Consider the following 14,247-nt stretch of genomic DNA (forward strand, 5'->3'; position numbering starts at 1 on the left):
GGGTGATGGAACCGGTGTGGGGGCATTGAGGGTGGGTGTTCAGGCAGGTGCGGGTGATGGAACCGGTGTGGGGGCATTGAGGGTGGGTGTTCAGGCAGGTAGGGGTGATGGAACCGGTGTGGGGGCGTTGAGGGTGGGTGTTCGGGCAGGTGGGGGTGATGGAACCAGTGTGGGGGTGTCGGGGGTGGGCATTCAGGCAGGCGGAGGGGATGGAACCGGTGTGGTGGTGTCGGGGGTGGGCGTTCGGGGCAGGGCAGAGGGGAGGTGATGGGGGGTGTTCGGGGCAGGCCGGGGGGATGGAACCGACTTGCGGCACTGAGGATGGGGAGCAGGCCCCCGCAGCCTGCGCCCGGTCTTAGCCACGGGGGGGGATCCCCAAAGATCATGGCAGGGGGCCTGGAGCCCGCAGGACCCAGCCGCATGCTGGAGCTCCCTGGCCAGCCGCACTCGGTGCCCAGGTGCCAGGTCCCGCCATTGTCCGGGGGCCCTGCCCCTCTCTGGCCTCGCTCCAGGGGGGCCCGGGGGCGCCCATCCTGCCCGGGCTGGGGCCACCAGCAGCACGGGGCCCGGCTGTGTCCGAGCACGTGAGGCTGATGGATCCAGGCTAAGGCGTCAGGCTGGGGGGGGGGGGGGGCCAGCAGCCAGAGCCCCAGGCTGGTTGAGCCCCGGGCGCCCCCGTCACACTCCTGGGCAAAGCACAGCGAGAAGAGGCCACGGCCAATGCCCGCTCGGCCCGGCCCGGAGCACCGCGGCCAACCCGCCTGCGCTCTGGGGCACCCCTGGGGGGATGGGGGGCTCACTGCCCTCTGCTGGGGGAAAACTGAACTGCGCCCCGTGCACCACAGACCCGTCACTGCCCGCAGGGCCACTTCTCCCTGGGCACCGATGGCAGGGCCTGTCCCAGCCGCCGTGCGGGTCCCAGGGCCAGGCAGCGCAAGGGTGGCAGCCGCGCCCCAAGGCAACGGCTACAGGCAAAGCAGGTGATGACGCCTCAATCCCAAACACAGCCCAACCAGTGCCCCTCACTCCCGACCCGCAGCCCCTCTCTTGCCCTGGGCTCCCCACGCCCTGCCGGTCCCCCTCACTCCCGACCCGCAGCCCCTGCTAGCCCAGCCCTGGGATCCCCCCACCCCCACCCCCACTCTACCGGTGGCCCTCATTCCCGACCCGCAGCCCCTGCTAGCCCAGCCCTGGGTTCCCCCCCGCCCTGCTGGTGCCCCTCACTCCCGACCCGCAGCCCCTGCTAGCCCAGCCCTGGGCTCCCCCCAACCCTGCCAGTGCCCCTCACTCCCGACCCTCAGCCCCTCTCTAGCCCTGCTCTGGGCTCCCCTAAACCCTGCCGGTGCCCCTCACTCCCGACCCGCAGCCCCTGCTAGCCCAGCCCTGGGCTCCCCCAGAGCTCTGCCAGGGCCCCTCACTCCCGACCCGCAGCCCCTGCTAGCCCAGCCCTGGGCTTCCCCCACCCTCACCCTACCGGTGCCCCTCATTCCCGACTTGCAGCCCCCTGCTAGCCCAGCCCAGTTTCCCTCCTGAGCAGACATTACCAAACTGGAATGTTTCGAGATGCCATGTCTGAGCTCTAACCCAAGCTGTTCATTATCACCCCAGAGCAACCAGCCCCTGCCTCCCATCTCCCCACGGCCAGGGAGCCGCTGTCTTCCCTGCCCAGAGTGCGGGGAGAGCAGGAGAGATGGAATGGGGGAGACTCAAACGGGGTGGGCAGGTGAGTTGCTTTGTGGCTCTGATGTTTGGGCAGAGGAAGGAGGGACGGGGGAGGGGGCAGAGCCTGGGGTGGAATATGTGTGAGGGAGACGGCGCTGGATGGGTTGGGGGGTTCAGGTGGGGATGGGATGGGGCGAGGGGGACTAAAGGGGGTTGGAGCCCAGGGCGAGGGTACGCTGGGTAGCATAGCCCGGGGGGAGTGGGATGCAGGGCAGGCAGAGTGATGGGACAGCTGGGGGGAGTTTGGCAGGGGCAGGGCTGTTGGGAAGCTATGGATGGAGTGGGTGAGTGCAGGGTGGGATGGGTGCCCATGGAGTGGGGGGTGGGCGAGGAAGGGACCAGGGGGTTCAGGGTAGTTGGGCCTGTGGTGCCAGCCCCTGGGTGGTGCCAGCCGAGCAGTCGCCCCTGGGTCCCTGCTCTGGGGTACCATGGCCACATCCCCGTGAGCAGCGCCCCGGCCCGGCCTGGCCCCCGGCCCTACCTGACTTGACCGAGCAGTGGATGTGGGCCTTGGACTCATAATAGACCCAGTCGAAGCCAGCCTCCACGGCCAGACGGGCCAGCAGGCCGTACTTGTTGCGGTCCCGGTCGGAGGTGGTGATGTCCACGGCTCGGCCCTCGTAGTGCAGCGACTCCTCCGAGTGGTGTCCATCCTCATCCCAGCCCTCTGTCACCCGCAGCTTCACGCCCGGCCACTGGTTCATCACCGAGATGGCCAGGGAGTTCAGGCGGTCCTTGCAGCGCTGAGGGCAAGGGGCAGCATTAGTGCAAAGCCGGGGGGGCAGCACAAAGTGGGGGTCAGGACAGAGCGGGGGGGGGCAGGACAGAGCAGGGGGCCAGGGCAGAATGGGGGGGTCAGGACAGAATAGGGGGGCAGGACACAGCAGGGGGGCTGGACAGAATAGGGGGTCAGGCAGAATGGAGGAGTCGGGACAGAGCAGGGGGACAGGGCAGAATGGGGGGAACAGGACAGAATGAGGGGGCAGGCAGAATGGGGAGGCAGGACAGAATGGGGGGACAGGACAGAGCAGGGGTGAGGGCAGATCTGGGCTAGGGCAGAGCAGGGGGTGGAGTGCAACTGTAGCTGAGGTCAGAGGTGGTCGGGGCAGAATGGTGGGGCAGGCAGAATGGAGGAGTCAGGACACAGCAGGGGAGCAGGGCAGAATGGGGGAGTCAGGAGAGAATGGGGGGGCAGGCAGAATGGAGGGGTCAGGACAGAGCAGGGGGGCAGGGCAGAATGGGGGAGTCAGGACAGAATGGGGAGGCAGGCAGAATGGGGGGTCAGGACAGAATGGGGGAGTTTATCAGCCTGTTACCCTGAACCCCCAGGACATTGCTGGGAGCCAAAGAGGCTGTACATGGGGCAGCAGGACCTGACCCCTGCCACGGGGTTCCCCCTCCCTCTGCCCCATACTGCAAAGCCAGCCTCTGCTGCCCCCTGCTGTGTGTGTGGGGATCCGCCATGCCCCGCACAGCGTACCCCAAGCTAGCCCCCCACCTGTAAGTCCAGCCCCTTCCCCATCACAGCCCCTGCTCTGCAGCCAGCAGCGACTGGCCAGAGCTCCCACGGGACGCAGACACGCCACTCCCCAGAGGCAGCCGCTTGCTCCACTGGGGCAGAGGGACACAGGCCTTGCCAGATGGGATCAGAGCCCAGATCCGCCTGTCTCTGCCAGTGCCTAGCACAGACGCTGCAGCGGAAGGTGTCGGAGCCCTGCAGGAGCAGATGGAGATAATCTGCCTCCCCCACAGACTGGGTCAAGCCCCGAAGCAGGAGGGGCAACAGCCCTGCCAGAATTTATTTAAATGACTCTGGGGAGTCCTGTAGCTGCAGAAATGTCCCTTTTATGGAGCTTGACAAGTTCTTGGCCCCAGTGACTTCCTGTGGCAGTGAGTTCCACAGGATAATGAGATGTGTGAACAAACGATTTCCTCGTGTACTGATTCTGCCTTCCCCACTTTTTGGTGTAATCCAAGTGCGCCTTGTTTTGGGGAGAACAGCAGGCACCACAAGAACAGTTCTGCCACAAGAAGAAGGCTGAGACGGGGAGAACTGAAGTGCTGAGCTCCCGTCTCGCCCAGCCAGTACTATCATGGCCCCTCTCCTCCGCTCCTCCCTGTGGGAACAAGCTCCGTTTGTTCAATCCCTCATCACAGGAGGTTCTCGTCACCCTCCCGAAACCCCTGCAGCTGTGCGATGCCCCAGGGGAGACGGGGGAGCAGTGCCGCACACAGTGACTGGATGCGGGTCTTCCCCAGCGGATCCAGGGAGTTCAGGCTCCTTTACACCCACCTCAGAGTACACGGGACTGCATTTCACCTGCCGCCGGCTGCCCCATCCTAACAACTTCATTGGGGATCCCTGAAGTGCCTCACGTTACCCTAAATCTCCTGGCGTAACCATCCACATCCGTCCCCCTTCACAGATCACTGCTGCCTCTACAAGCCGCCCGTGGCCGCTGGTAGCCTTTGTCCCGATATAAACTGACTCTTTAATCCCCCGCTTTGTGTCTGGGTCCTGGCTGGTACTTTGCCTGTGGAGACGCCTTCCCCGCCCCTCCCCGTCACTCCCCACACATGGGCCAAGCCAATGCCATCACAGTACCCTGAGCTGCTACCACGTGCCCTGCAGCAGCCCCACAGCCTCTGGGCACAACCCGCACTGCCGTGGATGCCACGTTCGCACCACACCCCTGACAATCACTTCCCCTCCCCGCGGGGCGAGGCTGGCAGACCCCGTCCCCGATTGCCAGGGCCATGGCACCAGCAGTGGCTGAGTCTGGCCCGACATCTTGCCCACACATGGCATGACGGAGTCGGCAGGACCTAGTCGCTGAGCCTTGCACTCACGTCCCCCTCGCACCCGCCCCGTGGGAGCCTGGTGGTCTGGGCAGCCCTCTGCTGGGCCTGGCAGTGAGGGGGCCGGCTGGTGCCCATGGGTTTGGCGAGGTGGGCACTGGGCTGCGACCTGGCAGACCCTGACCACAACCTCCAGGCAGCTACCTGCTGGCAGCACTCTTCTGTCACTGCTAGCCTGGGGGCTTAGACTCAGAGCCCCCTCCCAGCCCCCGTGGGGGGCGGTTCTCACTCTCACTGCCCCAGAGACACTCCCCAGCGGCTCCCTCAGTAGCCCAGGGGGATTCGCTCCTCCCCAGGCCAGGTGCCCTGCACCGCTCCAGCTGGCCTCCTTGCAGCGCTGGGGAAGGGCGCCCCCAGGAGGACGGGGATGGGGCTGCACTCTTGGCTAAGGTCTGAGGGAGTCCCCCAGTCTGATCAGAGCCCCTAGCAAAAAACCATCCCAAATATGGGCACCATAGACCTCAAGGGTGGCCCCTCCCTCCCTCCCCCGGGACAGGCCCTCCTCCAGCCCCCGGCCCCCAGGGAAATGGTTGGGCAGCCCCCAACCCAGCCGGGGGGGGCTCTCCTGCTCCTGATGGCTCTACAGCCTTGTGTGATATGGTGCCAGCCCATAGCCCTGTGTCCGAGCTCTCTGTACCCTCTCCCCCATTGCCTTCCCCTCCCCCAGGCACCTGCAGCCCCGGGCTCCCACCTGGAACAGGGATCAGTGTAAGGAAGGGTTTGGAGACATGGACATGAACTGGGAGGTGGCTGGGCCGGGGCTCATTCTAACTCGGTGACCTGGGGCCGGGGGAGCTTGATCTGTCATCCCTGAACTGCTGGGGCCAGGATCAGCTGCATGAGAAACCCCCAACTCGCCGGACCCCAGGCAGCCCCCAAGGGCCACGGGGATGGGGAGGGCAGGGAGATCAAAGAAACTGACACACACAACCGCACCGCAGCCCTCAGTCCAGAAATCTGAGCTTCGGGATCGCAACCAAACCAGGCCCACACCACCATCCTCCACCGCAGCTCTGCCGGTGCCCCTCACTCCCGACCCGCAGCTCCTGCTCCCAGCCCTGGGCTCCCCCTGTCCCCAGCTCTGCCGGTGCCCCTCACTCCCGACCCAACGCCCCTGTTAGCCCAGCCCTGGGCTCCCCCAGAGCAGGAAGATGGGTGGTGATGAATAGCCACATGATGATAACTGAGATGTTCCAAGCTGGCCCCCAGGACTGCAGCTGAGGCTTCAACACTCAGGTTAGTTGTGAGCTCGGGAAGATCCAAACCCAGTGCAGGGAAAGGTTGGATAGGGCAGCACCCCGGGCTCCAGCTGGTGTCTCAGGCTGAGCATTCAGAGCCTGTCACTGGGTTCTCCCCCTGGGGCTCTCCCAGGCACCCCCGGCCCTACTCCTCCCATGACACCGCCCTTGGGCTGAGATGGGAGTTTGCTGGAGGGGCAGACAGGGTCAGCACGGTGATGGGAAGTAGAGGTGGGGGCTCCCCAGCCACAGGTCTAGGGTCCTACAAAAACTAACATCCTCCCCCGGTTACTCACCCCTTCTTGTCAGCTGGAAATGGGCCAACCTGGTTACATGGGCCTTGTTACCACTGCAGAAGTGATGTTTGCTCCATTTGTTGAGAACAGCCCACTGCCACCTGAACTGAATTGTCTCGTTAGCACTGACCCCCACCCCGGTACAGCAACCCCCATCTTTCCATGTGCTGTGTCTGTCCTTCCCTACTGTGCGCTCCACTCCAGGCATCCGAGGAAGTGGGCTCTAGCCCACCAAAGCTTCGGCCCAGATAACTGTGCTAGTCTCTAAGGAGCCCCAAGGACTCCTCATTGACTAACATGGCTACCACCCTGAAACCATTCAAGGGGGTTAAGAGCTGTGCAGTCAAAAATGGGGGACTACTGGGTGGCAGATGTTGTAATGAGCATAAATCCAGGGTCTCTGCTCAGACCAGGATTTTTAGAGTCTAGCAGAGTGATGAACTGAAGCTCACCGGCTCTGTCTTTTCAAAGTGTTGTGCAGGTTCCCTCTGAGGACCAGACGGAGAGGGGGGCAGACATGGGGTGATCGTGGTGGTGTTCCCCCGCAGGTGATGGGGTGTTTTTGTCTTTGATCATTTTCCTGTGTGATCATTCAAGAGTGCAGGGATTTCCTGGTTTCACCCATGTCACTGTTGTGGGGGCACAGGCTGAGACACACCACATGTTGGGAGGGGCGTGTATGGGACCCAGGGACCCATGCAAAACACTTGGCAACAAGGGGGAGCTGCATGGGGGTAAGAGGTCAAACACGGCAGGAGACACGGCTCTGATTTTACTGCAGAGTCACGTACATCAACAAAACGGCCCCCATAACATCCCTCTGTGTGTGTGTGTGTGTGTGTGTGTGTGTGTGTGTGTAACATACCTGTGTGTGCCCACGTGTGTAATATACCTGTGTGGTTCTGTGTGTGTACAACATGCCCACATGTGCCTCCGNTGCAGAGGGAGGGGGTGGGGGAAGGGGGCCTTTGCCCCAGAGAGGTTCCTCTCAGCCCTCCCCCCTCCCCCAGCCAGGTGCAGGCTCGGTGTCTGGGCCAGCCGGAGATAAGACAGGGAAGGAATTTGACAAACACAATTCATGGGGGGGGGGGGGGAAGCTTTGTCCCCATGAACCACTTACCCAATGCCACCCAGGCACATGGCACCACAGCGTGAGTGGCACCAGCCAGCCTGGGAACAGGACCACCGCACCCCCGTCAGCCTCCTGGCCATCCAGCCCAGCCACCCCCAGAGACACCGCTCCTGGCCAGGGGTGGGGGAGGAGGCTGGCACTGGGCCCCCTCAGCTCTGCAGCCAGGCAGGGATGGGGCCAGACCCCAGGCACTGGTTTGACTCCAGCTCACAGCAGCCGGCAGGAGGGGGAGGCTGTTCTGCCACATGGACCCACAGCAGCCCTGCTCCCCGCCCTGCCCCGGCTGCACCAAGATCTTCCCGGGCAGGGGGTGCTCATGCGGGGGGGCCCTAATCCCAGCACCAGGCCGGGCTGCCTCCCTGGAGCCTAGAGCATCACGCACTGTAACTGGGCTCGCCCCAACCCCTTCCCTAGCCAGACAACAGCATCCAGCCAGGATGCCCCCCCAGACCCTGGTCACCCCCTACTATCCCCCCAGCATGGAGCCCCAGAGCTCAGTCCGCACATAGCCCCCAGCCCAGCTGTTCCTTTCCTCCTTCCCAGCCCATCCTTGGAGCAGCTCCTCTAGGATGGACAGACACACACAGACACGGGACAGACAAGAGGAAAAGTGGGGAACAATTGTAGCAGGGGCTGGGCCCATAAACGTCTGTGCAATGGGAATGGGTGGGGCCCAGCAAAGCCCCATATGGCCCCACCGGGCCTGCACACACGCCGGCACACGCAGACACGGCATGTTAGCCTCTTCCCAGCAGTCGATTCCCGCAGCGGATTAAAGCCGCCCCCTGTGCTTACAGATCCCCAGCAAGCTCCTGGCCTGTTCCTCGCCCCCTCTCAGCCCTTCCTCCCGGGGCAGATCTGGCCATCAGGTTATGTCCCGCTTCTCCTGGCTCAATCCCTCCTGACGGCGTAAGACCCTCCCTCCGAGGAGGCGAGTTCTGGGCCAGGCCCCCTGTGCTACATGCTGCATGGGCAGAAAGACGCTGGGTCCTCGCTGGGATTCTCAGCTTCTCACCGTTTAGCATCACCTGGAATCCCCCAGCCCCACTGCCCAGCCCCAGGCGTGCCTCCTGCATGACAATTCCCCATCCATGGAGCGCACTGTCCCAGGTGAAGGGGACATTGCTGCACAGGGCAGGAGTCAGGGGAAGGGGGCTCAGACCCTGGCTGCTGGCCAGGGAGCAAACCTATCCCACTCCGGCCACCCAGGCCCTGCTGCGTGGGCACACACCAGGGAGGGGGCATGCAGGGGGCAGCGGGGAGGGTGAAGGTCCCTGTGCCTGGAGCAAAGTGCTGCTCTGCCAGTGCCAGCTCTGGCCAGCAGGTGTCACTGCAGTGCCAGAGAGTCCGCACCACCGAATGCCTGGGGACGGGGCACAGATCGCAGCCCCCCCATGGGCACAGGATGGTCCCGGGCTGCCTGGGCCGGCCCACCGGAGGGCTGTATCGAGGACCCGGCACGGGGACATTGAGCACAAAGTGAGATTGCTGCAGCCGACAGGAATTGGGGGCCAGACCTGACCCGGTGACAATCCCCAGGGCATGGTGCAGGGGCTCATGCCCCAGCCCAGGCAGTAGCCACGCTGCTGCCTCAAGCTCAGAAATCAGGGCATGGTCAGGGCAGCACAGGTCGTGGGGAGGGGAAAAGGTGCCGAAGAGGTGGGGAGACAGAAATCCCTCCATGCCAGTGGGCATCCCACAGCCTGGTCAGCGTCCACACGGCTATATGTAGAGTGGGATCTGCCCTGGCCCAGTGCTAAGTCTTCAGTGGGAGCAGAGCTGCCCCCATACACACACCCCAACTCAGGCCATCACCATGGCGACAGGTGGCAGCCACGCACTCAGATCACGACGGGTAGAGAGATCCCAGAGACTGGCACACAAAGTTAGGCACAGAGACAGGCTCAGACCCTGCCCCTGACTGGAGCAGGGCTGCCAGGTGCTTGCATCACTGCCTGGCATGGTGAGGGCTGGGAAGGGCACAGCAAGAACCCATCCTGGGCTCAGTTTGCCCAGTGCCATGAGCAGCCACCCAAGGAAATCATTGGCAGGGAGTCAGAACCTCTTTACACAGTGCCCAGCTGGCCTGTGGAACTCTCTGCCACAAGGAGCCGGAGTGGGCAATGGCATGGCTGTGCAGCGCAGGAGTAACTCTGCCAGCTAAGGACACGAGCGACAGGGTGGATCCAGTCTCCAGCCAGGGACATTACAGGCGGTGCCCTGAACCATCGGCTGGAGACAGGCTGCTGGCCTAGGCGGGTGCCCGGGGCTCTCAGAGGAGCTGGTGCCCTTCACACACCAGCTGCTCTCAGGCAGGAGTGGCAGCCAATGCCCTGTCTCAGGTTTGCAGCCTTTGTGGCTTGGGACCTTGGAGAGCCAGAGGGGGAGCTGGAGGGAGATCACAGCTTGGAGATGCCCGGAGAGACCTCAGCCCACAGGACAGGTAAGCAGGCTCACTCACTATGACAGACCAGCTCCCCAGGGCGAGGAGCCAGCACTGACCAGTGGTCGTGCCCAGCTGCTCGGGGCTCCCAGCTTAGTTCTGTGCCAAGCTTGGCGGCCCCAGCAGAGGCTGAGGGCTGAACACAGCCTTGGAGAGGGAGCACCCCTCCCCTAGGGTGCTCCTGATGGCAGGGTGCTTGGCACTGGGCACATATGCTGTGCCTGCCTGGCACCTTGAGCTCCCAACAGTCACTCACAAGCAAGCCCAGGTGGGACCAGCTCCCAGGGAAAGCCCCAAGATGGCAGGGCCAGGCTGAGGCCCCCCCCTCCACACACACACAGGGAGAACAGCCAGCAGCCCCACCCTGAATGGGGACCAAGGCCCTGGCATGCCCATGTTGGGGGGGAGGTGTCAGTGGCATTTCCTCAGCAGGGCAGCCTTCCCAGGCACTGCCAGCCCCATGGTGCAGGGGGGTAAGGAGCCACCCAGGAGGGGGCAGCACGCTGCGTCTGCAGGCCAATGGGGCTGGGCAATGGGGCTGGGCTGTAGGGCACCATGGGGGGGCACCTGAGACATTCCTCTGCCCAGCAAGGGTGGAGAGGGGCCAGCTCCGTGGGAGAGGAAAGGTGGGGCCTTCTCTCAGTGCCTGCCAGCGGGCCCAGCGCAGAGCAAACAGACGCAGATTCTTGAGGCAGATGAACCGATAAGGGGAGGCGGGGAGCAGCCCTGGCCCCCCCGGCCAGCATCTCCCAGCACCACCCGGACGCCCAGACCCTTGGACTTGGGGAAAACAAGTTCTGAGGTGAGTCAACAGCAGTAAAAGCCAGTGAGGCGAGGGAGAGGGGTTGCATGGAAGTGGGTCCCGTCCCCTCCCCCAGCCGTCCTGGCAACATGGAACCTGCACCTCGAGCCGCCTGGGGCCCTGGGGGCATCTCTCCCTTCACCATCCCCCCAGGGGGCACTGGGAAGGCTGGGGAAGTTTGCCCTGAGGGTGCTGGGAGTCCTGGTGCCATTGGCTGGCAGCCCCCTGCGCCCCCAGCCAGGTGTCCCTATATCTTGGCCACCAGGCTCCCACCAGGGCCAGGCCAGCGAGGACTCAGCCCCCGAGTCAGCAGGGCACTTTCAGGTGTAATGTCTGGGCTGTGGGGTGCTGAGAGGCTCCGGTCGGGGCCCCACTGGGCTAGCCACTGTGCACATGGCGAGAAGAGAGTGTAACACTGGGATTACCTGAGACCGGATCTGTCCTGCCTGATGCAGCAACACAGACAGAAATAGGGCTCACAGTTGGGACATGGGGCCTGTCCCCTCTAGGGGGCGCCGGCTCTGATCCAGCCCCAGGGCAGGGGACCGGCTGGCTCAGGAAGGCAGGGAATAGGACACAGGGCCTTTCCCCTCCAGGGGCCCCAGACTCTAATCAGGCCCCAGGCTGGGGACTGGCTGGCTTAGGGGGGTGGAAAATGGGGCTCAGGGCCTTTCCCCTCCAGGGGGTGCTGGCTGTGATCCAGCAGCTGGCATTGGTGACCCATGTGACAGTCAGTGCTAGCTGTGAAGTGCTTTGGGCTCCCAGCCCACCCTCCAGCTGGCACTAACTGACCCGGCTGGCAGCCTCAGCAGGGAGGTCCAAGCAGGTCAGGCAGGAGCAGCATGGAGTGCAGGGGGCTGTCCCGGGCAGCACCTATCCAGGGATCCAGCCGCCATTGATGTCACACTGCCCTACATTCACTTCCTGGAGTTCTCGTGTCCTCACACACACCAAGGCCGGAGTCCACTGACCCTCTGGTTTCCCAGCCTCCTGTGCTCAGCCCAGGGCCCGCTAGTCATTCCCCCGCCAGCCAGGAATCCATGGGCCCAGGGTGGCCAGCGCCTGTCTCCAGCCCTGGCACCCAGAGAAATTCACCTGGGCTGTAAAGCTGTGCAGACTGCTGGGACCAGGCTCCTTATCTGCATTCCTGAAAGCCGCAGGCATTCTCCTTGCCCACACCAAAATGCAGGGTAACCTTCGTCCCAGAGCCACCCTCCCTGGGCCCAGGCCGCCCTGCTGGCTTCCAGGTGGAATTTATGACAGGCCATTGTCCCCTATGTTAGACAAGGCCTCACCCGGCTAGGGTCAGTAACTTCCAAACACTCCACCCCAGACAGCAACCAACCGCTCCCCCAGCTCCCAGAGGCATGGGAAACTGAGGCACAGAGAGGGTGAAGGGGCTTGGACAATGCTGCATACCAAGCTGCCTGCTCTGAGTGAAGCCTGTCCCTGCTAGGCCGCTCTACCCAGGGCTCTGGGTACATTAATCACCTCCCCAATGGAGAGGGCTAAGTTCTGCTTTGCTGCCCTGGGCAATGCCCATCTGTGATGCTGATGGAGCCCTGCAAGGCCACAGCCCCCACCTCTGCTGCCATCCCAGGCTCTCAGCCTATGGACAGAGGCTGGATGGAGGGTGCGGCGCACTGTGTCCTGCCCACAATGATCACACCTGAGCCCTCCCCTCTTCACCTCATTCTCAGGCCCGAGTGCAGGGGCCTGCCCGGCCGAGACAAGCACCCATATGTGCCCGGAGCCTTTGTGGGAAGCTGCCAGCTGCCTGCTCTGCTCCCCGTGGGCCAAAGTCACTCACGCCAACAAGGGTTGCTGGAGCTCTACGGAGCCCACGCAGCCACCTCCTCCGCCCGTCCCCCGCAGGCAGTGCCGGCAGGGACCTGGCTGTGGTCTCAGAGCCCAGCCGAGGGGACAGAGGACCCAGCCATTGAGCAATCAAGGGTCACGCCAGCCGCCCCCCTTTCCTGGTCGCTCTACAGCTCGGCTCTATGCTGCTCTGGAACAGCACCACAACCCCCCAGCAGCTCTGTCCCTGCTGGCACTGGGTCCCAGACACCCTCCACTGCCCCCCCCCAGCATTGGGTCCCAGGCACACACCCCACACACACTGCAGCACTGAGTCTCAGACACCCTCTGCTGTCCCCCCCAGCGGTGGGTCCCAGGCACCCTCCCGTGCCCCCCCCCCCGCCAGCATTGGGTCCCCGGGACACTGGAGATTTCAGACATGGAACCCTAACCCGTCAGTGCCAAGGGACTGCCCAGCTGGGGGCCTCCTCGGGCGGGCAAGGGGTGCCACTGCCCAGCCCCTTCCGCTCCCTCCAGCGCTCTGGTTTCTCCACAGCATCTCCCTGACTCCCTCCTGGCGGGCTGCGGCAGCAGCTTGCGCCCAGGAAGCCCCTGGTAACTCAAAGCATCTTGTGGCTGCTGGAGGCCGGCTGTGAACTCGTCATCTCCTGCGCCTCGGTCTGGTGCTGGCGGGCGCGGGGCCGCAGTCGGAGACCCGGAGCGCACGCTGCCCGGCAGGTGACCGGGCGAGCCGCGCTGCGCGCCCTGATCCCCGCAGCTCCTCTCCGCAGCCAGAGCTTGGGGGCCCGCGGCAGCGCTGCCGCCCCGCGCCGCCGGTCACTGCAGGGGAAGGTCCCCGAGTTCGGTGGAAGAAGGGCAGCCGGGCCCGGGAGAACAGAGGAGACCCCCGCCGCGCACTGGGGATCCGGCTGGAGAGGGGCCCCGCGGGAGGACAGGTGCAGGCAGCCGAGGGTCACCGCAGAGGGCAGCTATCCGGGGAGGAAGCATCTGCTCGGGCCATTGCTCTACCTCGCACCGCGGGGCACTTCCCGGCCTCCCTCCCTCCCAGCATCTGAGCCCGGGCCCCCGGACAGCCCCGCGCCCCGCCGGGCGGGATGGAACGTCCCCCGGAGCCCGGCATGGCTGGCCCCAGGGGAAGGGAGAGCAGAGCTCCCCCAGAGAACGGCTGCGGGACACAGAGGGCCCAGGAGCCCGGCATGGCCCGGTCCGTACCTGGGTCATGAGGCGGTCGGCTCCGGTGTTCTCCTCGTCCTTGAAGATGATGTCGGGGTTGTAGTTGGGGGTCAGCTCCTTAAAGCGCTCCGAGTTCCGGGCGATCTTGCCCTCGTACCTGCCGCTGGCGCCCAGGGTTTTCTCCGGCACGTTGGGGCTGAACTGTTTGTAAGCCAGCGGGATGAGCTTCCTGGGGGGCCGCCGCCGGCTGCCCACCACCCGGCCCGGCCCGCACCCCCGCACCGCCGGGGCCAGCAGCAGCGCGCACCCGCTCAGCAGCAACAGCAGCCGGGCCAGCTTCATGGCAGGGAAGCCCGGGGGCAGCGGGGACGCTGGGCTGCTCCGCCGGGGCTGGGAGGCGGGCGACAGGGGGGTCCTCAGCCCGGGAGCCCCTCAGGCTCGGCCGGGGTGTTCGCCGTGCCCCAGGGGGGTCGCCATACAGTGCGTAAATGTGGCCGTGTGCCGGGCAGGTGCTGCCGTGCGCCCCGCTGCTGCTGGCCGGCGCCGAGGGCTGGCCGCCTGCTCTGAGCTCTCCTGCCCGGCCGCCTCCAATAAATAGCGAAGGGCAGTTTGTTTTGGCAGCGGGGCGGCTGCTGCGGGGCCGGGGCCCGGCTGCCCGGAGTCCCCGCGGTTTGCGCTCTGGTGGTCAGGGCGGCGGTGGCTGCAGGGGCTGGAGCCGGAGCCGGAGCCGCTGCTGCCTCCACTCCCAGGGCACGAGTGAGAGG

General features: G+C 64.8%; 1 protein-coding gene across 1 annotated transcript in view; it reads right to left on the reverse strand.

Moving 5' to 3' along the window:
* Window positions 1–13,825, reverse strand: part of IHH (Indian hedgehog signaling molecule) — a 17,766-nt gene extending 3,941 nt beyond the window's left edge. Inside the window, exons 1-2 of the mRNA XM_032791632.2 lie at window positions 13,523–13,825; window positions 2,204–2,465 (exon numbers count right to left, since the gene is read on the reverse strand). Coding sequence (XP_032647523.1) covers window positions 2,204–2,465; window positions 13,523–13,825 — 565 coding nt within the window. The remainder of the gene's footprint in view (window positions 1–2,203; window positions 2,466–13,522) is intronic.
* Between the last annotated feature and the right edge of the window lie 422 nt (window positions 13,826–14,247).

The sequence above is a fragment of the Chelonoidis abingdonii genome, chromosome 10 (genome assembly GCF_003597395.2).
Source record: "Chelonoidis abingdonii isolate Lonesome George chromosome 10, CheloAbing_2.0, whole genome shotgun sequence".
In the NCBI taxonomy this organism is placed as follows: domain Eukaryota; kingdom Metazoa; phylum Chordata; order Testudines; family Testudinidae; genus Chelonoidis; species Chelonoidis abingdonii.